The sequence below is a fragment of the Nomascus leucogenys genome, chromosome 4, assembly GCF_006542625.1.
Source record: "Nomascus leucogenys isolate Asia chromosome 4, Asia_NLE_v1, whole genome shotgun sequence".
Lineage (NCBI taxonomy): Eukaryota > Metazoa > Chordata > Mammalia > Primates > Hylobatidae > Nomascus > Nomascus leucogenys.
In genome coordinates this window covers 127,825,558-127,852,912 of record NC_044384.1, presented here as the reverse complement: position 1 = coordinate 127,852,912, position 27,355 = coordinate 127,825,558, and the positions used below count along the sequence as shown (strand labels likewise).

The 27,355-nt window shown below is 37.1% G+C and overlaps 1 protein-coding gene across 2 annotated transcripts in view; it reads left to right on the top strand.

The window, feature by feature from the left end:
* LOC100589888 (ubiquitin-conjugating enzyme E2 E2) overlaps positions 1 to 27,355 on the top strand; it is a 393,012-nt gene that overhangs the window by 319,831 nt on the left and 45,826 nt on the right. For both annotated transcript variants that reach the window (XM_030812267.1, XM_030812268.1), the window contains exon 5: positions 10,010 to 10,157. In XM_030812267.1, coding sequence (XP_030668127.1) covers positions 10,010 to 10,157 — 148 coding nt within the window. The remainder of the gene's footprint in view (positions 1 to 10,009; positions 10,158 to 27,355) is intronic.

Here is a 27,355-nt window from a genome sequence, read left to right as displayed (position 1 = left end):
ATAACCAGCTTATTTTTAAAATTCCTTGTTTTAAATTTCTGTTTTGCTTTTTTAAGTGATTTTTTAAAGATTTGTTAAAATCTAAGCCTTCAGATAACGAGTTGTACTCTTAGAGTTTTGTTTAATTTCTGAACCCCTCCACTTTTTTTTAACCCATTGAGGAAGGAAACCTCTATATGCATGCCAAAGAAGCATTGATTGAGCTGGTTTCAGGCAACTATGTCTTTGCCAGATAGTATCTCGTTCAAAAGAAAGTAATTGAGATGTCATCTATAGGAGACTTCTATGAAGATTTGAATCTAAATCAGCTCTTCTTTTCCTAAGGGATTATTTTATTGCCTTATGTTTTGGCATATATGGTACAGTCTAGTCTCAAACTAGTGTTACCTGAGGCCCATGAAGATGCAAATACAAAACATTCCACAATCCAAAGCACATGGGACTTCTAGAGAAAGAAAAAAAAACATGCCCACTGAGAATGAACTCACACTCAAAGATTTCTATCTGTACCATGATACAATCTACCATTAAGGAGAATCTGCTGGAATACCATTTCTGAAACTTAAAAATACAGAACAAGTCAAGAGACAAGATAATTGTATAAAGATAAAAAAATGAAATATAATCAAAGAAGTCACTAATTGTAAAAAAACGCAAATTTGGAAAAGAACCAGTGAGCTTTACTCATTATAGGTATGTTCCAGAAACATTCTATAGAAACTGAATTTTTATAAATTGCAAAAGAAGGAATCTATTGGTCCCTCATCAAGTCATACCAAGCATCCTGCCTTGTAGGAGTTGAGAGTAATTTGCTGTATTGTAGGAAAGAGCATTGAGAATTGAATAAGATGCTCCCAATCTTGTAAGAGATTTGCTACTCATGACGGGGAAAATTTTCTAGTTGCATGTTTTTCTACATTTATACATAAAAGGAAACTGAGAAAGACTTTTTTCAATTTAAATGTCTGTGGCATAAAGGTCTTTTGTTTTAAATCATTTGAATTGTACTTGAAAGCTAAAAGATAGTAGTCTTATGTAGCATGCTCTAGCATGTAGTTAGTATTCACAGCTGGATAGGTGTCATCTTTATGCATTATGGTTTTCAGGTGATGTTTAATTTCAGTTCCTTCACTGCCAGTTATTCAAGGGCCAAATAATATTCCTATGGGGTGGGGGGCTGGGGGAAGGTGGTGTTCTATTTTGCTAATGTGTATTTCTTAGATATACATATTTTTCAGGATTTATTCCCTCACTATAATGTTTTTCCATTTTTATTGTGTCACTAATAAAAAATTAATTTTAGGGTGTAAGTTATTGGTGCAGTGCTCTTAAATTGGTTTTAAGAAGAGGGCACTTGAAATCTCAGAGAGGGGATTTTTTTTTTTATGTATACTAACAACCTGTTTAAATAAACTGTAGTTTCATAGTGAGCCTAATGATGTTAACCATACCATTTTGGAGCTTTGTTACATGATTTACTGATTCATGGCATGGGGGCTTCAAATATTTGTGGGGTTGGGGGGTTCTCCATGGAAAAGTATTTTAAAAAAGAATGTTCTCACTGATTGCATATTTTCTCAGTAAAAGCAAGGCACCATTTATCTCCTTATCAAAATTTTTTGAAAAATTGATGAAAAACATTATCATTGAAAAATTATTTGAAATTATCATTTTGAATGTTATTATCAGAATTAGTTTTTCATCTTGGAGGTGTTTGAAACATCTTTCTAAATTATGTTTAGAATCAGTTTGTCAGTAATACTGTATTAAAATTTTTTTTATATTTATGCCTTTCATGATCTCTCTCCTCTTACAAAATCACTTTTAATTTATATATGGAGTCTTGCCTATACCTTAAAGTGATGCATTCTCAGTTAATCTTATAACTAGTAACTAGGGGATGTAAGAGAGGGGAAGAAGAACTAATACTCATTGGATTCCTGCTGAGTGCCAAGCAGGCTATTAGAACCATTTGTGTACTTCAGTCTTCACAGCTACTATGGGTATAGCTGTTATTTTCCCCATTTTACAGATGAAGAAACTGAATCTCAGAGATGTTAAGTGATTCCTCCAAAATGAGAATTCCAGCCCAAGTCCAGCTAACTCCCAAACACATATATTCTTTCCACAATACAACTCGTGGATCATGGAACTAGAATAAGCCTTAGAAATAATCTAAGCCTCTTGTTTTGTTAGGAAGTAGAGGCTTAGAGTAGCAAAGTTACGTATCCTATTGTGTTCTTTTATGCTTTAGTCAACATAAAGAATGTTAACTCTTTCTGGAATTATTTTTAAGGAGAGATGATTCTGTGAAGTACAGAAATAGCATAGCTTCATTTTTAAGTACCTTTTAAGAGAAAGTAATGAGACAGCTAGGAGATATAGATACACACAGACACACAGACACACACACACACACTCTATATTAGTTTCCTGTTGCTACTGTTACCAACTTAGTGGCTTGAAACGGTATGAATTTATTATCTTATAGTCTTACAGTTACGTGGGTCAGAAGACTCAAATCAAGTTACTAGCATGGCTGAGTTCATTCTCAAGGCTTTAGGGGAAAAATCCATTTCCTTGCCTTTTTCAGCTTCTAGAGGCCAACTACATTCCTTAGCTCCTGGCTCCATCCTCACATCACTCATCACATCCCCTACTACTGACACTGATCCTCATGCCTCTCTCTTAAAGTACCCTTGAAATTATATTGGGCCCACCTAAATAATCCAGGATAATCACCCCCATCTCAGCATTCTCCGCCTAATCACAAGGCTGTTTTTATCATGTGAGGTAACGTTCACAGGTTCCAGGAGTTAGGATGTGGACATCTTTGGGGCAAGAGGGCATTATTCCATCTACTGCACATGTGTACCCACACATGCAGGTGTTGGGTGTGTGTTTACCACACATAAATTAAAACCTGTCTTATCCAGGGTCATCTGGGAATTAGCCATTCTAAATAAATATTTTCTATATCGCTATATCCAAGTCGTATTTTTAAAATTTCCTTTGTATGGAAAATGTTCCAAAAGGTGCTCTCCTCTCTGCCTTTGAAAACTGTTATTCTCAGTATAATTTTACCTATCATTGAGAAATGGTGGCTATCGTTGTAAACATCAGTTATTGAGCTATGCTTCAAATACAGCTATAAATGCTAATGTAGGTGTAACTAGTTTGATACACAGAACTCAGCGGGTATTAACCCCTGCAATGGAAGTGCAGTTTGCTCTATGGTCATTTTTTATCATTTGCTTGTTTGTCAAGAACATGACATGAAGGATGTATAGCTGCCCAGCCCCCTGATCAAAATAATGTGATGGGCTTTCTGGAAAATTGAATCAGAGATCGGAGTAGTCTTGTAGGTTAAGGGTGGGAAGACTTGCTTTCTCTGCCTCTAAACTTCTCCTTCTGTCAGTTGCAAATTCTTTGCTATTTGTCACTATTCAAAACATTATTTCCTATTTCTGAATCACTAATATCTAAGGACTGCAGACAATTCCTTATCAGTTTGCAAGTATTCTTTCTCATTTTCCCTAGTTTGTTGATAAGGTCTAGAAGAGAATGCTGGCTGCTTCAAGAGCTTTTATTAGCGAGTTTTTACCTTGATTGTAGACGTGTTTGCTGGTGTGACCAGACCACTCATTTCTTAGGTTCTTTTTAGCATTTAAGTAGGAAGTAGCAGCAATACAAATGTTTATATTGGAGTGCCCGGCACATATTGAATGCTTACTAAATTTATTATTTCTATTATTAGTTTAGCCTATATGAAGCCCCTTGTGAAATAATATCATAACCTGTAGGAAAATTTAGTAAAGGAACATGGGACAGAAAAATGTTGAAGAGATCTTCTCCTTCCTCAGGATATTCTCTAGTCTTCCAGCTTTTACTCTTAAGTTATGGTTCTAAAATGCTCGTTTACCTAAAAAACAGTAAGAGGCCAGGAGACTGTGATGTGTTAGCATTTGTTCAACAAACAGTGGGCTCTTTCTGTATGCCAGGCAGTGCTTTGGGCATCAGTTGAAAGACAATACTTTCATGAGTAATTCACGGTTTCATGAGGAGGTCCTACTGCAAGTATAGTATTGAAGTAGGAATATGATGGCGGGACCCCCAAAGAGGAGATTGCTTACATTTCAATAGATAAACACATAACACTTCTTAAAACTTAGGGATCAAGATTTTGTTTCCTGCTTCAAGAGGTGGTAGTTGTGGGAGTCTCTGACATTAGAACATGTTGGAACAGTAAGTCTGTCTGTTTAATTCAGTGTGGTTTAATTCATGAACACCTGTCAGAATAGAAGTTGACAAACATCATCATCAAAGTAGATCCTTTTATTATCATTATAAAATATTCAAGTGTAAAACTCTGTCCAGAAATGCACAGGATTCTTTGCAAACTCAAACTTTATTATTTTTCATCCAATTATACTTTGGTTTTAATGAAATGTCTCCATTTAAAACACCATAAAGTCAACAAAATTTATTAAAATTTTTAATAAAAAATGAGCAAAAGATGTGACAGACTGTAGGGGATATCCAGATAACACATAAACAAATGAAAAAGTGTTCAACATTATTAGCATTTAAGGAAATGCAAATTAAAACCACACTGAGGTATCATTACACCCTATCAAAATGGCTATAATGAAACATAGTGATAATACCAAATGCTAGCAGGGATGCAGAAAAACTAGATCACATTGCTAGTGAGAATATAAAATGGTACAACCACTCTGGGAAGGAGTATGGCAGTTTATTATAAAACTAAATATGAGCTTAACATATGACCCAGCAATTACACTCTTGGGCATTTATCCGAGAGATATAAAAACTTATGTTCACACAAAACACATACACAGATGTTCACAGCAGCTTTATTTGTAATAGCTTAAAACTGGAAACAACCCTGCGATATTGTGATTTCTAATAAGAAATATATACTATTTGGTCCTGATTTTTGGCACAAGGTTTCTAAAACCCTTGCAATCTCAGAAATGTTAAGTGTCTTTTGTATGCTAATGAGGTGACTGGTGGCTGGGGTCTCCTGGAAGGCCTCAGGATGGAAGCTGGTTGCCATCATGTCACAATCGTGTGATTAGAGGGTTGGAACTTTCAGCCCGTTTCCCCTATAACCCTCAAGGAGAGGAGAGGGTCTGAAAGTTGAGTTGATCACCAATGACCAATGATTTAAATAAATCATGCCTACATAATGAAGTCTCCATAAAACCCCTAAAAGTAAGGTTCAGAGAGGTTCTGGGTTGCTGAACTCATGGAGGTTGTTGTATCCCAAGAGGGCATGGCAACTCTGTACCACCCCCACCACCCCACCCCACCCCTTATGGCTCATACCTTACCTTATGCTTATCTTCTTAACTGTTCAGCTGTATCCTTTGTAATATATTTTATAATAAACCAGTAAAGGTAAGTAAAACGTATTTATGGATTGTGTGAAATGCTTTAGCAAATGATTGAACCTGAGGAGGGGGTTGTGGGAACCCCCAGTTTATAACAGTCAGAACTTGGATTGGCATCTCAAGTGAGAAGCAGTCTTGTGGGACTGAGACCTAAACCTGTAGGTTCTGACTCTAAATCCAGGTGGATAGTATCAGAATTGAACTGTGGGACACCCAGCTAGCATCAGAAAATTAGTTGTCAGGAGAAACTCCTCACCCCACATTTGGTCACAGAAGTCTTCTGTGTTGAGAGAGTAGAAAAAACATTTTGATTCTTCCAATCTCATAGAAACGCAGATGCCCTTCAGTGAGTAAATGGGTAAACAAATTGGTACATCTATTACTGTTTGGTTCTTAGTCTTATTGGGGAAAGAATTCTGCCAAGCTACTGATTTAGCCAGAGAAAGAGAATTCATTGAAGGGAAAATACAGAGCAGGGAGTTTGTCTAGAGAGACAGTACACTCTGAAACGATGAGGCAGGGCGAGCTGCTGAGAGAGTGAGCCAGCAGCACCCCGAGAGTGGTGGATTTTTATGATTTCAGATTTTTTCTTGAAGTTCCTGCCTCTTTCTTAAGTCTCCACCTTTTTACTTTGTTTAGTTTTCTGCAACTGCCTTAAGTCCCTGCCTTTTCCCTCACCTAGTTCCCGCCCCAAGGTTGTGGGACCCTCCCTTACTATTGGTGTGTACCCGTGAACCCGATGTTGGACACAAATTGCTTCTGCGTATCTCTTAGGAATTTTCTCCTTTGCCCTTTTCCCTTTAGCATGCATCTAGCTACATTCTGGCAGGTTAACTGGCAGAGTGAGCAATCACTGGGGTCTTAAGGGGGATTCCTTTCTGCCTAGGTATTTCCCCTCCCATCTGTTCATATCTAGCACGCCTGTTTAGGGTGATCCCTGGGGCGTGAGATTTTCCAGACTCCTTTTCTCAGGGTGTCCCTTCTCCTCCTCATGTCTGGTTATCTGCCTATTCTACCACATCTATGCCATGGAATACTACTCATCAGTAAGAAAGGAACAAATAATTATTGACACGTGCAACAGCTTGGATGGATCTTAACGGAATTATGCAGAGTGAAAACCAATTTCAAATGGTTACATACTATACGATTCCATTTATATAGCATTCTTGAAATGACAAAGTTGTGGAGATGAGGACAGAGTTGTAGTTGCCAGGAATTGAAGTAAAAGGAGAAGGCAACTATGGCTATCACAGGGTACCATGAAGAATGTTTGTGATAGAGTTGTTTGTATGTTGACTGGTGGTATTCACACAAATCTGTACATGTGATAAAATTACACATAACTAAATATACTTAATATGCATGAGTGCACATGAAAATGAAATCTGGAAAAGGTCAGTGGACTGTATTAATGCCAATTTACTGCAATATACTGTAATTATACAAGATGTTTTCATTGGGGAAAATTGAGTGAAAAATACATGGGATCTCTTTATTTCTTACAACTGTACATGAATCTACAATTATCCCAGAATTATAAATTTTTAACAAAAGAACAGAGGCATTGATGCTGAGAGATAGACCGTAGGCTTTTGGATCAGCACAACTGTGTTCAAATTCTGGCTTCCACTTACCACTTGTGGGATCTTGAGCCAGTTCTCTAACCTCCCTTTGCCTTAGTTTCATCATTTTTCAAGTGGTTGCAATAATATTATTTTCCCTATTGAGTTGTTTTGAGGGTTAATTATCAATATGATGTAAGCCACTCATCAGTTAAATTGGGATCATAAAAATATTTTATCTTTTCATTTAGCACTTAGAGGGATAGGCACTCTGCCTTCTCCACAGAAATTTTAATATCACGAGATAGTCTCTGTTTCATTAACTTAGGCTAGTGTCTTTATTTCTTCTTTCATGGAGTTTACTCTGTTGTTTTTTTACTACCTTCCTGAGTTGGACACTTAACTCATTAAATATCTTTCTTCTTTCCTAATGTATGTATTTGAAACTGTAGATTTCTCTTTTACAACTGTTTTAGCTGAGTCACAAAATTTTGATATTGGGAACCCAATATTTTCATTGTCATTCAGCAATAATAGTAACTGCTTTTTTTCTTTGATCCGAGAATTATTTGAAAATGAGTTTTTCAGTTTCCAAGCATATGATAGGGGGATCTTTTATATGTAGATTCTGACTTTACATTATGGTCTTAATAATGTCAATTCTTTGAAATATGTAAAGCTTCTTTTGTGGCTTAGCATGTGATCAGTTTTTATAAATGTTTCTTAAATGTTCCTTAATCATTAAGTGTAGGATTTTATCTTCATTCACTCCCTTGATTTTGTTTATCCAGTTGTTCAGATCTCCAGTATCCTTACTAATCTTTAGTCTGGTTGACCTGTCAGTTACTGTGGTGAAAATGTCCCTCTTTGATTATAGTTATGTCATTTTCTCCTTATAATTTTGCACATTTTTACTTTGTATACTTTTGGCTATATTGTTAGATACAGCAAATTCAGAATTGTTACTGTTTTCTTGATGAGTTGTTTATTTTATCAGTAACGTTCTTAGTTGCTAACAATGCTTTGTGCCTTAAACATATTTTGATCTGATAATATAGTCATTTAAGCTCTTTTTGTTAGCTAGTGTTTACACAGTATATGTGTCTAGGATTTAGAATTCTCAGGAAAAACATTTCTCTTCTCAGTCTAGAGCCCATGCTTTCTTTGGTTAAGTTTCTTTGCTATCTCTGTCATAAGGCATATCTTTTCAAGTCCATTCATTTACTGAAAGACAAGCCATTCGAGTTTCCTAATTTATATAAGGGCGCTCAATTCTAAACTCTTGCAACATACAGGCCTAAGATTTCATCTTCTTTTTCCATGAGGGCATCAAAACCCAAACCTCCACTTTATTAAGACTGAATACCATCTTTTACTCCCTTCCCTCTTCCCAAAACCCCACCGATGGCAGGTGCAGTCTCAGCTTGTTGCGCTTACTATAATTTTTGGTTTTTAATTCTGGGGTCTGGGAATTCCCCTTACAGGTTCTGCAATGCATTTTAAAGAATGTTGGTTATATTTTCTTCAACATTTCTAGGCATTTAAGATGTGTGTGTAGGTGTCATGGATTATCTGGTATGGCATGATGCTAGAAGGGCAATTCTCATTAGAAGTACTAATTTAACCTGAGAACGGTGTCTTTTGTTCGACAACCACATAAGTCTCTAGATTTGCTCTTTCTGAGACTTCACATCATGTAAATTACATAAATCTAGTGTTTGACTGGATGCTGGATGCGCTGGTGGAGTGGCAGCACCTGCAGAGATCTGCATGTGTGTTTTTCTTGGTTCAGAGCTATTTTGAACATAGGGTACCAAAAGACTGTCTTTAGAACCCTGAGATTTTTGTATATTTCAACTTAAAATTTAAGAACAGTTATGAATATAACGTTAATAAATAATATTCACATCTTATTGCCACTTACATAACACTTTTATTAAACAGAGTTTTAGTCGTTATAAAACTGATTTGCCCTTAATTTTTTTCAGTTGAAGTGTTTTAAAAATGTTATGGTCATGTTTCACAATTATATGTATGCAGCATGCAGTGGTGATCTAGCTATCACAGGGCATAGGTAGGATGCACTGATAATTACATTTTAAAAATAAAATTTAAGAAGGAAAAGGTTTCTAAATTACAACTAATTGTAACTAGTAATATAACTAATATAGTAAATTGTAACTACTATAATTATACTAATATAGTTCTATGAACTAGGCATGTTATTTATATAAATGCCTTAGTTTATGTTTTAAAACTGTGTTATAGGCCGGGCATGTTGGCTTACACCTGTAATCCTAGCGCTTTGGGAGGTCAAGGCAGGCGGATGACTTGAGGTCAGGAGATCAAGACCAGCCTGGCCAACATGGCAAAACCCTGTCTCTACTAAAAATACAAAAATCAGCTTGGCATGGTGGCGGGCACCTGTAATCCCAGCTACTTGGGAGGCTGAGGCAGGACAATCACTTGAACCCGGGAGGTGGAGGTTGCAGTGAGCAAAGATCACACCACTGCACTCCAGCCTGGGCAACAGGGCGAAACTTTATCTCAAAAAAAAAAACTGTTACAGAATAATATTTATTTTCTTTGTATTAGTACTCTCATGCTTTTTGGTGTTTGAATATTATAAATATACAAAATCCTTAAAATAACTGGAATCTAACAAAAGTTTTCTTTGAAACTTTTTAGGAGTCAGAGTCAATTTCTCCTCGTGAACATTCCTGTAATTGTATCAAAAGTAAATTCAGTCCCTAAAACATTTGTTAAATAACAAGACTCTTTATAAGAAGCAGAATGTCTTGGTTTGCTGTTGATGTTTATTTCTCTGTGCCCAAAATGACAAATTCTAAAATGATGATCTCTATTGATTAATCTCATGTGCCCAAGAAAAAAAATCAAGTGTATGTTAACCAATAGCCTGGACTATTTTGTCTGATAAAATAGGCAATTTTATTAGACAAAAATTGTCTATAGATAGTTAATAAACATATTTTGTCTAACAAAATATAACTTTACATTTTCTTGTAGGTTACCTTCCGAACAAGAATCTATCACTGTAATATTAACAGCCAAGGTGTGATCTGTCTGGACATCTTAAAGGACAACTGGAGTCCGGCTTTAACTATTTCTAAAGTTCTCCTCTCCATCTGCTCACTTCTTACAGATTGCAACCCTGGTAAGAGAATTTAAATCTAGTATGAATTGGAGCTTCTCAAGATTTAAATGTCAGACCCTTAGTAACTTGTTTACTGCTACTACTACCACTACCACCACTGCTTCTACTACTATTATTCTTAAATTTTCATAGTATGTACTATTTTCTTTTTAAATTGGGTCTTCTCATTAGTGTTTTTAAGACCTATCATTTGCCAAAAAGGAAAAAGTATAGTGTGGTAAAAAAAAATAATGAAAAATCATTTTAGATGGGAAAGTACATTTAAAGAATGAATCAAGTTATCCTGCCAAATAATAATAAAAATTCAAGTTGAATAGCTTAATCTTTAATTAGATGCCTACTAGAAGATGTTAATTTGAGGAATGAGGGCTATTAAAATCTGATAACAACCAAGCAGCACCATGCAGACGTGACCTTTTTGGCATCCTAATAACTGTGCATCCTGACAAGCTATTATAACGGTCCTGAATGGTCTGTTCTAGGAAATACCCCAAAAGTAAACAAGGAAATACACCTCCCAAGGCCTTTATGGCTTGCTGGTGTGCTTACCACTGAAAATTCTTAATTCCTTTACTAATTGGGTCTATTTTAGAAAATACAAAAATCCAAAGATAGCTATAGGTTTTTCATTGATGTTCTCAGTGGGAGAATTATTTTTTGAGTAATTAATAGCTTAAATATTGCATGAGATTCCCTATTCTACAATCAAGAGTAAACCTTGTTCACTAGATGCATGAAATTTTACACAAATGGAAATGACGAGTGTCAGTGGGGTTGCTTATGATCCTGGCTGTTTTATAAAACATCAAGAAATAACAGTCATTCTACTTTTATATTTCTTTATTTTTCAGCAATAAAATCTTTTTTGAAGTGGCAAATTCGTATTTTTTTTTTTTTTTTTTTTGAAACGGAGTCTCACTGTGTCACCCAGGCTAGAGTGCAGTGGCACAATCTCCTCTCCCACAACCTCCGCCTCGTGGATTCCAGCGATTCTCCTGTCTCAGCCCCCCAAGTAGTGGGGATTACGGCAGTGTGCTGCCACGCCCAGCTTATTTTTGTACTTTTAGTAGAGGCAGGGTTTCACTGTGTTGGCCAGGCAGGTCTCGAACTCCTGACCTTGTGATCCGCCTGCCTTGGCCCCCCAAAGTGCTGGGATTACAGACGTGAGCCACTGTATCCATCCTGCCCAAAAAATAAAATTGTGCAGGATCATTATAAAATATTTTTTGAATTAATTCATACTTTACTACAGATAGTAAAGTCCAATAATGTTACACTAATTTAAAGTTAATTTTGTTCTTTCAGTCCTCTTGTTCCCATTTTAATCCCATTTGTCTGTGACTGTATATAACCTTGTATAACCTCATTTGGAGGTAATGTTGCAAGCAGGCTTTTTTTTTTTTTTTTTTTGAGGTGATTTCGAAGCCTGGCCTGCTTTGCCTCCAAGTCATCTGAAATGGAATCTGTTACCCTGAATAAGCCTGTATATGACAGCCTGTTCTCTCTACAGATATTCCTGCTTAAAGGAATAGATGCATTCCACCAAAGCCTTCTCTCAGCAATCAAAAAGACTTCTGTTCAGTGAACTAGTTTTTGTTTTTTTTTTTTTTGCTGCGTTTCAGAAAATTACAAATGCATTCTGCAAAAACTTAAAAATCACTCCTAACTAAAGCAGAATCACATAAGTAAAAGAAATAGATTTTGAAAATAATGCTATTGTTAGTAAGAACAAGCCTAAAAATAATGTTCCATAAAACCAGAGACAGCCTGCCTCATATGAGACTAGAAGAGAATTTGTAAAATACTTGCTAACATTTAGTTTAGCACACTTCAACACAAAAAAAAAGTTTCCTAATTGGTACCTCGTTTTTGTGAATGTTGACACTTCTAGAATCTTAAATAGAGTTGTTTATTTTAAAGTAATCAAATGTCCATTCTTTTGCTTAATGGACTTATTTCACAGTTATCTGGTACACTTTCAATCTCTGTAGGTTTTTTTACCTACAGAGGTAGGAAAGATTAGGTTAGACTGAAGTTTATCTTAAATCTATCTTCAAATTATCACAAAAACAAGTTTGATAGAATAGGAATAAATAAGATTTTCCTACAGTGAATCTGTAGAGCTATTTTAACCCGGAAATGCTGTCAGCTCAAAAGTAGGCCTTGTATAATGATACAAATTTAACTCACTTAAAAAATACTTTCTCACTCTTATCCATACATAAACTTATTTTTTAAATCTTTTTCATACTTTTTTTGTAATTCACACTTGTCTCTTTAAAGAATTTTTGGTCCATTCCAACACAAATGTTCTTTAGGGTATGACTACCCATCCTTATCGGCATGATATTTGTAGACAGCAGATGTAGATTTGAAAACCAGCTTAATTGTTTATTAGTCATATCACATTGGATGGGTCACTTAACTTTCCACAGGCTTACTTTTTGACATAAAATTGGGATTAGTACCAGCCCTGCCTACATCATTGGATTCCTCTGAGGTTAAAATGAGATGGTATATGTGAAAGCCATTTGTAAATGGTAATGTGTTGTTGATATTGTTTCCCAGAGTATTTGGGACACCAAATGGGCCCACAATAGATGACCAGTAAACACCTACTCAGTTGAATTTAATTGCGGAGATAGTATCGAATAGTATCTAACACCGTCACCTCAACATTGACACTTGGATTTTACAATCTGAAAAAAGCTGAACCTTGATTTAGTAGGATTATCGCTCAGGTGGCAAATGTCCAAACACTATCAGCCAGTTGATGGGTGCACCAGCAATAATCATTCTGTTTTCAATGCAATTGTCTAGGTAGATCTAACTGCTGGTCTTATTAGGCCACCACTTCATGATGGTGTTTATTGAGCCTGATAGAGCATTCTTTTTTTTTTTTTTTTTTTTTTTTGAGATGGAGTCTCGTGCTGTCGCCCAGGCTGGAGTGCAATGGCATGATCTCAGCTCACTGCAACCTCCCCTCCCAGGTTCAAGTGATTCTCCTGCCTCAGCCTCCCGAGTAGCTGGGTCTACAGGCCCCACCACCATGCCTGGCTAATTTTTTGTGTTTTTAGTAGAGACAAGGTTTCACTGTGTTAGCCAGGATGGTCTCAATCTCCTGACCTCATGAGCCACCCGCCTCAGCCTCCCAAAGTGCTGGGATGACAGGCGTGAACCACCCGACCAGCCAAGCATTCTTATTTGTTAGACGTTACCTGGCTTTTTCTGAGTTTAGTCTTGCTCACTAAACATTATTTAATTTGTGAATTGCCAAAGTTGAGAATACCATTGGGGAATCAAATTTCTGTGCTTAATTTGTAAGTACTTTCTTCTCAAGTCCTTATTTAACACATAAAATTTAAGTTCTATTTGGTTTCATCTTTTGAAGTTTGTTTTTGCTATTTTGTGGGCTTTTTAAAAACTCTTAGGCGTTTGGTAATATTCTTTATATGAAATCTGTTTCTTTAACAATTATTTAAAATGTGCTTATATTATGGTCTTCAGACCTATTTAAAAAATGGGTATTTTACCTCATACAAAATTAATCATTCTGAGAACACTGACAATTAGGACATCAATAGTTTTCCTTTACCTGATGCTTGGTTTACAGAGTTATGGCTATAAATATTTCTTTTTTTTTTTTTATTATACTTTAGGGTTTTAGGGTACATGTGCACAATGTGCAGGTTTGTTACATATGTATACATGTGCCATGTTGATTTCCTGCACCCATTAACTCGTCATTTAGCATTAGGTATATCTCCTCATGCTGTCCCTCCCCCCTTCCCCCACCCCACAACAGTCCCCGGAGTGTGATGTTCCCCTTCCTGTGTCCATGAGTTCTCATTGTTCAATTCCCACCTATGAGTGAGAACATGCGGTGTTTGGTTTTTTGTCCTTGCGATAGTTTACTGAGAATGATGGTTTCCAGTTTCATCCATGTCCCTACAAAGGACACGAACTCATCATTTTTTATGGCTGCATAGTATTCCATGGTGTATATGTGCCACATTTTCTTAATCCAGTCTATCGTTGTTGGACATTCGGGTTGGTTCCAAGTCTTTGCTATTGTGAATAGTGCCGCAATAAACATACGTGTGCATGTGTCTTTACAGCAGCATGATTTATAGTCCTTTGGGTATATACCCAGTAATGGGATGGCTGGGTCAAATGGTATTTCTAGTTCGAGATCCCTGAGGAATCGCCACACTGACTTCCACAATGGTTGAACTAGTTTACAGTCCCACCAACAGTGTAAAAGTGTTCCTGTTTCTCCACATCCTCTCCAGCACCTGTTGTTTCCTGCTTTTTTAATGATGGCCATTCTAACTGGTGTGAGATGGTATCTCACTGTGGTTTTGATTTGCATTTCTCTGATGGCCAGTGATGATGAGCATTTCTTCATGTGTTTTTTGGCTGCATAAATGTTTCTTTTGAGAAGTGTCTGTTCATGTCCTTTGCCCACTTTTTGATGGGGTTGTTTGTTTTTTTCTTGTAAATTTGTTTGAGTTCATTGTAGATTCTGGATATTAGCCCTTTGTCAGATGAGTAGGTTGCAAAAATTTTCTCCCATTCTGTGGGTTGCTTGTTCACTCTGATGGTAGTTTCTTTTGCTGTGCAGAAGCTCTTAGGTTAATGAGATCCCATTTGTCAATTTTGCCTTTTGTTGCCATTGCTTTTGGTGTTTTAGACATGAGGTCCTTGCCCACGCCTATGTCCTGAATGGTATTATGGCTATAAATATTTCTAACCTTTTTTCCTTCTTGAAAAGTACATAAGTCTGTATATCATCTAGCTTTATTTTATTAATCTCATTTCTATTTGTCTGCTCTACTACTATTACTCTCTGAAGTGTTTTTGAGCTTGTTTTGTTCTAAACTCAGTTATGATATTCTATCATTTAAAACTTTTCCCCAAATATATATGACTGTTACGAAACAGTCAGAAAGTTGACAATGAAACATTTGATATTGAGAAATTATTGCCAGAAATTTTTGAGCATGATAATGGAATTGTACCTGTCCTTACCTTTTAGACAGATGTCTATACTGGACTGTTTGCAAATAAAATAAAATTCTTTGATTTATGGAATTTAGTTGAAAATAATCCAGAAAGATTGTAGATAGGGAGGAGTGTGGAAGATATCGAGATTGACCATTATAACTGTTGAATCTGAGTGATGAGTGTACACATGGGTGCTTATTATACTCTTCTATGTTTGGATATGTTTGAAATTCTTCCTAACTTTTTTTAGTTGGTAAAAATCAGACATACTAACAGTGTGACATAAGTCCTCGTTTAATGTCATCAGTAGGTTCTTAGAAACTGCAACTTTAAGTGAAATGAGGTAATGTAGAATGAAACCAATTTTACCATAGGCTAATTGAGCTAAACAAGGGTTAAGTTCCTGTGGTATACAGTACGTCGTTTTGCTTGAAGTTGCAGTTTCCAAGAACCTATCAGCCACATTAAGTGAGGACTTAAGGTAATCTGTAAACGGTACGTGATTTGGCTCTCTTTTACTCTTGGAGGGAATCATCTGGGCTCTGACCCTGACTTGTATATTTGATTCCCCTGTCATCTGCCTTCAGACCATAAGCTGCCTTGTGGTGCAGCCTGGACCAGCAGGGGCTTGCATTCGTAAGCAACCATGAAGTCTTTGTCTCTCTTCAAACAGGCAGAACTATACAGGTCAAGTCAAATGAAAATGCTCTACGCATACCCACAAACATCAACACTCAGGATGGATGAGCTGCTCCCTCTCCCTGCATCACCTTTCAAATAAAAATCAAGTATCAGTTACTCCAGTCTTAGATGTGTGCAGATCTGTATTAGAACAACAAATAGAGCTAAGAATGGCCGCTAATTAACCCTCAGCCTTGTATAGTGATTAAGCTGAGGGTGAGCACAGCTGCAGCTTCATTGGTAAAAGCTTTATTCTTCTCAAATGGACTGAGCAGAAGAAAAGAGGAATTTGCTCCCAGTGGCTCTTTTATAGTGATCTATAAATGCTTGGGAGAATGTTTCATTCTTCATTCTCCAACATCACAATTTTTTGTTTCACATCACTTAAGGCCCATTTTTTAAGCAATGAATACAATTCTTATTCATAAATTGTCTCTGATACCTTAGCTTTGATTGTTATTAATTGCTTGTCTTTGGACTAGTTATGATTAGGTAGTAAACTGTGTTAGTAAATATTAAAATTTTACAATTGATAGTGACTGCTGGTGAGTGGGAGCCATTAAGTCAGATTAATTATTTCAGCACATTTATATTTGTGTAGATTATTTATACCAAGTTTGAGAGCCGCTAGACTGATGAAAGGTACATGTAACACCTCAGTAGGATTCTAGTGCTTACACAATAGTGTGAACCTTGCTTCTGCATGTCTCATTCTACTATACGTGAGAACTGGAAAAGAATAATTTCTTTAACTGAAATTCAGGTAAACCTGTAAAATGGTAAGTCTACCTGTTTTCAAAGCAGACTGTTTTAACAGGACTACAAAAAAAAAAGAATTTTTTTCCTAGAACAATAACTATAGTTGGCTACCTAGATACCAGATGTCTTCTGATGCCTATGGCTTTTTTAAAGTGAAAAATATTAAGTAGAAATACGTGGTACAACGTATAGCTAACTTCAGACTGTTTTCTTGTGAAAAGTTGGCTTGTCTTCTATATTATTACCTGCTAAGTTCTAAAAGCCACTCTAATCAATACTTCCAAATATGGATGTAGAGAGACGCCATGTTATTGTCATTTAACTTCTCTGGCACCTCATACAAAGAAAAGGAAAGCTGTGGTTATAGAGTTCATACTTTGCTCCTGTTGTTTAAGTAAACATTAAATAAGTGCTATTAATCAATCTACCTGGTATTTTTAATAGCAAGAGAGTAAACAAAGTTCAAAACGTTTATTAAAGCCTTTGGGTTCCAATTCAGTGTTATCTGTAGAATCCTGGGACACTGCCCCCTTCCCTCCCCTAAGTTTCCCATAGGCTTACTCAGATTCATTTGAAAATAATGCTATTCATAATGTTGAGGTTCTAGAAAAATTGAAGGCTTATTAAGATGGATGAATAAAATCAGGGAATATACATTCCCTGTTTTGTGAATTAAAGAAGATATACAGAAGTGACTGTGTACCATCATAAATTTGGTTTAAAAAAAAACAGAAAATAGCAATTCTGAGATGCTTGCCTTGACCCCTACATATTTGTAAATGCAAATTTTAAATGATATTAAAAGGATTATTTCCCTATTTTGTGAATTCTGTAAAAATAAACCATTTCTTTAGTTGTCTTACAAGAGATACTGGTGTGTAATAATGCAAACAAAAAGATCCATTTGTTTGGTAGCACTTTTATCAAAGAATGATTTTCTAGGAAATACCGAATGAGAAAGGAAAGCCAAAATTACCCCATTGTAGGCTCAGATCTTGGATTCCGTAGTTGTGAAACGAGTCAAAAGGATTCATCCTCTTTGACTCAAAGAGTTACCAAGAAAGGATTGGTAGCTTCAGGTGAGGGATGACTTCATGACAGAGCAAGGATTTCCTATGTAGCCCATGGTATTTCTGCTTTGTGTGGGCAAGTCTTTATTTATAACCAACAATTTGATATCCTCCTCAAACATCCAATTTGCCTTGGTGAAAAGGTGCATTAACTGTTTATTCTTTTTTGATAGATTCTTATCTAGAAATGCTGACCTGCTAAAACTTTGTTACTTTCGTAACTTAAATATACATCCTTTGATAGGTTTGATTCTTTTAAAGATGGTTAAAACTAGACTTTACCATATTTGCTGATATATGGGATACCTTAAAGAGTGCTTTTAAAGTTTAAAGTTTCACCCTTATCTCTTATCTAACAAAAAGGGTCTTTGGAGAAATTACTTCCATTTGGTAAATAAGAAAATACAGTGTTGTGTTTATCATCTTCATGTATCTTTTTCTTCCGTTTCCTTACTTCTAACGCAGGGAATATATCAACTTTACTTGATCTATAAAGTGCTACCAGCATTTTTAAAGTAGGAAGGTAAATCCCTTAGAGTGATAATCTGTGGTTCCTTTTCTGTTTCTGTTTGGCTGTTACAGGGTTGTTCATGCATCCATTTCAGGTTTCTGATTGGTGTGTTCTGTTATAGCAGGTACAGTAAAATCTTACTAGTTCAGTATAACTGAGAAAAGATCAGACTGATTTTTTTAATGAATTCGAAATTTTAACTAAGTGAAGACGTAATAATTTCAAGTACATATAGGAAATACTAGGTAAAATGTGTGAACTAGATGGCCTCTAGACTCTCCTTTACGAAGGTAAAAGGCTGAAGTGGGTTTTTCACACATTCACAAAAAATAGAGAAAATGGTTATTATAAGTCCCAGTGTGTCCGTCACCCAGCTTCAGAACTCACCTATATTTAGTACGGTTTAGGAATTAGGGTTTTTTTATTATTTATTTATTTATTTTTGGAGATGGGGTCTTGCCCTGTCTCCCAGTCTGGAGGGCAGTGGTGTCGTCATAGCTCTCTGCAGCTTCGAACTCCTGCCCTCAAGCAACCCTCCTGCTTCAGCCTCCCAAGTAGCTAAATATTCTCAGATAATATTGTTTTAATACCATTAATTTTCATGAAAACCATTTTTAAACAAAACCTAGTAAATGTCAGAACAGGTTGCTGCATCAGAATTACTATTAAGTTAGCAATGGTCAACTGAAGGATATGTCACTGAAAGATACAGTATGTGCCCTGTGGAAGATAAGCCACTGAGTAAAGTTTGATGCCCTTTTTTGTTTGTTTGTTTTTGTTTTTGTTTTTTTTTTGAGACAGAGTCTTACTCTGTCTCCCAGGCTGCAATGCAATGGTGCGATCTCAGCTCACTGCAACTTCCACTTCCTGGGTTCAAGCAATTCTCCTGCCTTAGCCTCCTGAGTAGCTGAGATTACAGGCATGCGCCACCATGCCCAGCTAATTTTTGCATTTTTAGTAGAGACAGGGTTTCACCTTGTTGATCGGGCTGGTCTCAAACTCCTGACCTCGTGATCCTCCTGCCTTGGCCTCCCAAAGTGCTGGGATTACAGGCGTGAGCCACCGTGCCTGGCAGACTGACACCTTTTTAAAAAAAATAGAGAGAGAGATGAAACCTCATTCTGTTGCCCATGCTGGACTGTAGTGGCACGATCAGAACTCACTGCAGCCCCCTACCCGAACTCCTGGGCTCAAGTGGTCTCAAGTGATCCTCCTGCCTCAACCTCCCAAGTAGCTGGGACTACAGGCACGTGCCACCATACCCAGCTAGTTTAAATGTGAAATCAGGCTTTTTAAATGTGAAATGAAGAGAAATTATTTTAAAACATGAAATTAAGAGAAATTATTTAAGCAGCATGCTTAAACAATACATATTTGAAATTAAAATAATGCATTGTTAGTGTTATGGAAATTCCAATCTGAAACAGCATAATAAAACAACTCTAATTCTTCAGAAATTGACTTCTGTGGACAAAACATCCAGATGATTGAATAACATTTAGTCTTTTTACTGTGGATATTTAAGATTGTACAGTATCTTGGGAGGTATGTTGTAATTATGAAAATTTGAAGAATTAATGTAACACTACCAGTGTCTGAGTCAGATCCCATAACAAATGAGCAGTTCTCTTTATTTTACTTATTTTCTGACTCAGCTTTTCAATCAGTATCTAGCCTGGGCAAGGTGCTATCAGTAACAACACTCACAGTGCCTCTTCCTCAGAAAAGAAAGCACTTCCAAAATGTCAGACTAATTATTCCTATACAACTGTAATAACTACTTTCTCTTTTTCTTCTCTTCATATTTGTTCTTTAATAGATCGTGGAGCTTAATGTTTATTATCGCTGTTGAATTTTTCATGTCATATTGGTGAATAATTCACACAATAAGCAGTACAAGAGTTTGCCTAAACTACTAGCATATTTCTTTCTGGAACAGGTCTGTTCCTGGAGAAAATTACAAATCAGAATATTTTACATGTATTGGAAGAACTTTCTGCTTAAGAGTATCCTACAGGGAAACCTGTTGCCACATGAAGCTTTTATAAAGTTGAATTTTTGGAAAATGCAATGGTTCTTCCCCACCACTGCCCCGGTTCAGCACTGCCTTCCCTCTGAAAGCGTTTTCCCAAATAAGACATATTGTTTGTGCTACTCAAGTGCCTAGGCCAACCAACAAATGCCTGTCTGACTGTGTGCCTATAGGCTGATGTAGTTAGTACCTTTTGACGTGACTTTTTACACCAGTGAGGTAAACCACCTTCCTTGCATACATTGTGACCACATGTGTACTCCAGTGACTTTCTTGTCCAGACTGGCTGGCTCCTGTGATGGAAAAAATGCTCATACACAGTCTAATTTAAATACATAAGGGAAACTAGGAAGAGTGCAGGCATAGAGAAGATGTCTTCATAGTTTATCTAGATTTGGATGCCAGCATTATATTTTTATGAGAAAAACTCTAGAAAAGAGTTCAGCAAACAATGCATGAATAACCCCGCATCACTGGGGCAAAGGCATATTAGAGTGCCAGCCACCCGTGGTCATCGTAGCAGGGTACATTTATCTGAGGGATGTGTATTTTTTAATCTTGGTAATAGCCTACTATGGATGGTATATTTTAACTTCAGCATTACTAAAAATGGTTCTGTATCTGCAGGTAATGCATCTTTTCTGTAGATTCACAATCAAAATAATGTGGTTAGCTTAGAGTTGGGATTAATCATATATGAGTTCAAAAAGTTAATAGTCCATGTCCAATTTGGTAAAAGTTTGTAAGTGAAAAATTACTGTTTGGGGGAGGTTTTTGTTTGTTTGTTTGATTTGCTGGAAAAATGATTTAAAGTTGCAGTATTGTAACTAGGCAAAGAAGCCTTTGATTTAGACACATGTGGGAGTTGCATTTGGGGAACTTAGGCCATGTGTATCTTCATAGTATTAATGGTGGAGAGAGAGTGTTTTAAGGTGAAAAAGAAAGTTTTAGATTCATTCCTTGATAAAATGTATTTTCTGTATTGGCTTTTTCTTTTTTTCAAAATTGATGTATCTTTATTATTCTCATACAAATAATACCTGCTTATTAATTTTTTAAAATCAATCGTCTTTTCAAGATAAGTATTTAATTTTTATTTGAGGCTCTTCGCTCTGGGAACTCAAATTTGATGGGACCCAGCAAAGTATATTTGTCAGTTAAGTTTGTCTGGTTATAATCTTGGTGTAAATTTAGACACATTGACCTCAACTTTTAGCCTTGGCTTTAACCTGCTTTTGCTTAGCATTTCCCTATGCATATTTTATTGTATCTTAATTAATATAAATGTCGACATGGATTAGCTGTTGATACAAATTTTCTTTTATAAAGTCCATTGCTCTCTCTGCAGTAATAACCTCTAATTGGTTGGTTTAGAAGTTGATCTTGGCTGGGTGGCTCATGCCTGTAATCCCAGCACTTTTGGGAGGCCAAGGCAGGAAGATCACTTGAAGCCAGGAGTTCAAGACTAGCCTAGGCAACAAAGTGAGACCCTGTCGCTACAAAACATAACAAACACTTTTACCACTTCTATTCAACATAGTACCAGAAGTCCTAGCCAGAACAATCATTCAAGAGAAAGAAATAAAGGGCATCCACACTGGGAAAGAGGAAGTCAAATTATCTCTGTTTGCCAATGATATGATTGTATACCTAGAAAACCCTAAAGACTCCTCCAGAATACTCCTAGATTTGATAAATGAATTCAGTAAAGTCTCAGGTTACAAAATCAGTGTACACAAATCAGTAGCATTGCTGTATATTAACAGCCAAGCTGAGAATCAAATCATGAACTCATTTCCTCTTACAATAGCTGCAGAAGTAAAATAAAATACCTGGGAATATAGTTAACCAAGGAGGTGAAGGATGTCTAAGAGGAATACTACAAAACACTGCTGAAAAAAAAATAATAGATGACAAACAAATGGAAATACATTTCATGTTCATGGATTGGAAGAGTCAATATTGTGAAAATGACTGTACTGCCAAAGCGATCTACAGATTCAGTGCAATTCCTATCAAAACACCAAAATCCTTTTTCACAGAATTAGAGAAGACAATCCTAAAATTCATATGAAACAAAAAAAGAGCCCGAATATCCAAAGCAATCCTAAGCAAAAAGAACAAAGCTAGAGGCATTATGTTACTTGATTTCAAATTATACTACAAGTCTGTGGTAACCAACCGCATGGTATTGATATAAAAGTAGATACATAATCCAATGGAACAGAATATTGAACCCAGAAATAAAGCCAAATACAGCCAACTGATCTTCAGCAAGGCAAACAAAAACATAAAGTGGGGAAAGGACACCCTATTCAACAAATGGTGCTGGGATAATTGGCAAGCCACATGTAGAAGAATGAAACTTGATTCCTATCTCTTACCATATACAAAAATCAACTTAAGATGGATTAAAGAGTTAAATTGAAGACCAAACCATAAAAATTCTGGAAGAAAACCTAGGAAAAACTCTTTTGGGCATTGGTCTAAGCAAAGAATTTATGACTAAGACCCCGAAAGCAAATGCAGCAAAAACAAAAATAAATGGGACCCAATTAAACTAAAAAACTTCTGCACAGTGAAAGAAATAATCATCAGAGTAAACAGACAACCCACAGAATGGGAAGAAATATTTGCATACTGTGCATCTGACAGAGGACTGATACCCAGAATCTACAAGGAACTCAAATCAGCAAGAAAAAAACAGTCCCATCAAAAAGTGGACAAATGACATGAATAGACATTTCTCAAAAGAAGATATACAAATGGCCAAGAAACATATGTAAAACTGCTCAACATTACTAATAACCAGGGAAATGCAAATTCAAACTACAATGAAATTCACCTCAGCCCTGCCAGAATAGCCATTACTTAAAAGTTAAAAACAATAGATGTTGGTGTGGATGTGATGCGAAGGGAATGCTTGTACACTGCTGGTGGGAATGTAAATTAGTACAACCTGTATGGACTATGGAGATTTCTCAAAGAACTACAAGTAGATCTACCATTCAATCCAGCAATCCTACTACTGGGTATCTACCCAAAGGAAAATAAATCATTTATATCAAAAAGACACCTGCACATATATGTTTATCACAGCACAATTGACAATCACAAAGATATGGAACCAATCTAAGTGCCCATCAACTGATGAGTGGTTAAAGAAAATGTGATATGTATACACCATGGAATACTACTCAGCCATAGAAAAGGATGAAATAACATCTACAGCAACTTAGATGGAGCTGGAAGCCTTTATTGTAAGTGGAGTAACTCAGGAATTGAAAACCAGATACCTTAAATTCTCACTTATAAAGCTAAGCTGTGGGCACACAAAGGCATACAAACTGATATGGATAATTGGAGCCTCAGAAGAGGGGAGGTGGGGCAGTTGGTGAGGGACAAAAAACTATATATTGGGTAAAGTGTGCACTACTCATGTGTAGGTATACTAAAATCTCAGACTTTACCACTATACAATTTATCCATGAAACCACTTGTATCCCTAACACTATTGAAATAAAATTAAACATTTTTAAAAATTTTTCAAAGAACTTGAAAAGCCTTCTGATTGAAAAGCCACTGTATCTTATGAAAATTCCCTTCAGTTTATGTTTAGAAGACTTCGTTTTGGAGTTTTCCTTAAAAATTACCAGTGACCTATTTTTGTTGTTGTTCTTGTTGTTTAGAGAAACAAATATTTCGCTTAAACAAACATCATTCTTTTCTCACATGTCTTTTACTCAGAACTATTTGCTCAAGATATGATTCAGAGTTTCTTTGTTTCCCTTACCTGAGGAATTTCTGAAGTCAAGAACGTGTGTATATATATATATATATATATATATATTTTTTTTTTTTTTTTTTTTTTTTTTTGAGACAGAGTTTTGCTCTTGTTGCCCAGGCTGGAGTGCAATGGTGCAATCTCGGCTCACCACAACCCCCGCCACCCAGGTTCAAGCAATTCTCCTGCCTCAGCCTCCCCAGTAGCTGAGATTACAGGCATGCACCACCACGCCCGGCTAATTTTGTATTTTTAGTAGAGATAGGGTTTCTCAGTGTTGGTCAGGCTGGTCACAAACTCCCGACTTCAGGTGATCTGCCCACCCCAGCCTCCCAAATTGCTGGGATTACAGGCATGAGCCACCGCGCCCAGCAAGAACGTTTAGATTTTAATTAATTTTTAAAAATTATCTTTTAATGAAGATAATGAAAAGTTAACAGATTATAGAGGTGAAAACAGATGATTAATTCTCTCCACTTTAGAGTAAAAAGTACTTTTCTCTAATGACAGGGAGAGAATTATGTATTCGTATATATGGCAGTTATACATGCTCTTTTCCTATAGTTTTATCCATGCTTTTTTGATGACTTGGATTATTCTGTTTCTGTTATAGTTACTTTATTGCGCATACAGATTTTATTGCAAATTGTTTGACTCTTTTTTGGCAAAGTGAGGTGTATAAATAAGAGATTAAGTTTTTTTGCTTATGGTAGGCTCAAGGAGCACATTTTATAACTACCTTGCTCACTATTTGGGTTTATTTACAGCTTCTCTCAAGAGAGGAATAACTGTGTCAGGCTTTGCTAAGCAGTTTCGTTCCAACAATAAGACATTTTTTCTGTGTCTGTTGTCCAGCTGTTCAGTAGGTTCTTGGTCTCCACACTAACAGAAAGGTTTCAGGTGTTACTCCCAGGCAGGGATTTACCACAGGTGTGTGTCTTTTCCACCATTTAAAATACCCAGAAATGATGAGATTATTAAGTAGCTGACTATGGTCTGTATACTTCTCTTAGTTCTTCACCAGTTGCTGCTTTTGAAATTCTTAAGTGCTATTTCTTTGTTGGTTAATTTGTTTTGCTATTTAGATTTATTTTCCCATTCAGTCTACATTTATAATGTGGTAGTCTGTTAATACAGTAAGCTTGTTATTGGTAAATGGAATCATTCTAATGAAATTTATTGTCAGAAACACCTGTACCTGATTTATAAATAATGCAGCCTGGATTTTACTTTATGTAAATTAAACAAATATATTTTAAAATTTGATAACAGCATAAAATACCCTCGAGGATGTTGATTGCTCACCCTAACTCGAAAGGCTCTCAAACCTGATACTTCTCTTCCTAAACAGGAAACATTCTTTTCTCAGTAGAGATCCCCGTGTGGCTATCACATTCTTCTTTCAGGTCATCTTTCAGAGTGTACTACCTGCCGAGACCATTGATACTACCCACCCAGCCCTGAGGAGGCCCCAGTGAGGTGATCACATTGACTTTTAAAAAACCTTTATGCCCAGAGGATTTGTTAAGGAAGCTATTCCCATACTTTGAAGTAGCTACTGTCCTCAGGGACCTGGTGTGAATACCGGAGGGAAGAGTGATACTCTTAAGGTTAGCGTTAGACACTCTCCTGCCTGCCTGCAGACGAATAGCCAAATCAGAGGGGTGGAGCCAAGATGGCCAAATAGGAACAGCTCCAGTCTACAGCTCCCAGCATGAGCGACGCAGAAGACTGGTGATTTCTGCATTTCCCTCTGAGGTACCGGGTTCATCTCACTAGGGAGTGCCAGACAGTGGGTGCAGGACAGTGGGTGCAGCGCACCATGTGCGAGCCGAAGCAGGGCGAGGCATTGCCTCACTCGGGAAGCGCAAGGGGTCAGGGAGTTCCCTTTCCTAGTCAAAGAAACGGGTGACAGATGGCACCTGGAAAATCGGGTCACTCCCACCCTAATACTGCACTTTTCCAATGGGTTTAAAAACGGGCACACCAGGAGATTTTATCCTCCACCTGGCTTGGAGGGTCCTACGCCCACGGAGTCTCGCTGATTGCTAGCACAGCAGTCTGAAATCAAACTAGGGGAGGGGTGCCTGCCATTGCCCAGGCTTGCTTAGGTAAACAAAGCAGCCAGGAAGCTCGAACTGGGTGGAGCCCACCACAGCTCAAGGAGGCCTGCCTGCCTCTGTAGGCTCCACCTCTGGGGGCAGGGCACAGACAAACAAAAAGACAGCAGTAACCTCTGCAGACTTAAATGTCCCTGTCTGACAGCTTTGAAGAGAACAGTGGTTCTCCCAGCACGCAGCTGGAGATCTGAGAACAGGCAGACTGCCTCCTCAAGTGGGTCCCTGACCCCGGAGCAGCCTAACTGGGAGGCACCCCCCAGTAGGGACAGACTGACACCTCACACAGCCGGGTACTGCTCTGAGACAAAACTTCCAGAGGAGTGATCAGGCAGCTAGCATTTGTGGTTCACGAAAATCTGTTGTTCTGCAGCCACCGCTGCTGATACCCAGGCAGACAGGGTCTGGAGTGGACCTCTAACAAATTCCAACAGACCTGCAGCTTAGGGTCCTGTCTGTTAGAAGGAAAACTAACAAGCAAAAAGGACATCCACACCAAAAACCCATCTGTACATCACCATCATCAAAGACCAAAACTAGATAAAACCACAAAGATAGGGAAAAAACAGAGCAGAAAAACTGGAAACTCTAAAAAGCAGAGCGCCCCTCCTCCTCCAAAGGAATGCAGTTCCTCACCAGCAACAGAACAAAGCTGGATGGTTAATGACTTTGACGAGTTGGGAGAAGAAGGCTTCAGATTATCAAACTACTCCGAGCTACGGGAGGAAATTCAAACTAATGGCAAAGAAGTTAAAAACTTTGAAACAAAATTAAACGAATATATAACTAGAATAACCAATGCGGAGAAGTGCTTAAAGGAGCTGATGGAGCTGAAAGCCAAGGTTCGAGAACTACGTGAAGAATGCAGAAGCCTCAGGAGTCTATGCGATCAACTGGAAGAAAGGGTATCAGTGATAGAAGATGAAATGAAGCCAGAAGGGAAGATTAGAGAAAAAAGAATAAAAAGAAACGAACACAGCCTCCAAGAAATATGGGACTATGTGAAAAGACCAAATCACGTCTGATTGGTGTACCTGAAAGTGACAGGGAGAATGGAACCAAGTTGGAAAACACTCTGCAGGATATTTTCCAAGAGAACTTCCCCAATCTAGCAAGGCAGGCCAACAGTCAGATTCAGGAAACAGAGAGAATGCCACAAAGATACTCCTGAAGAACAGCAACTCCAAGACACATAATTGTCAGATTCACTAAAGTTGAAAGGAAGGAAAAAATGTTA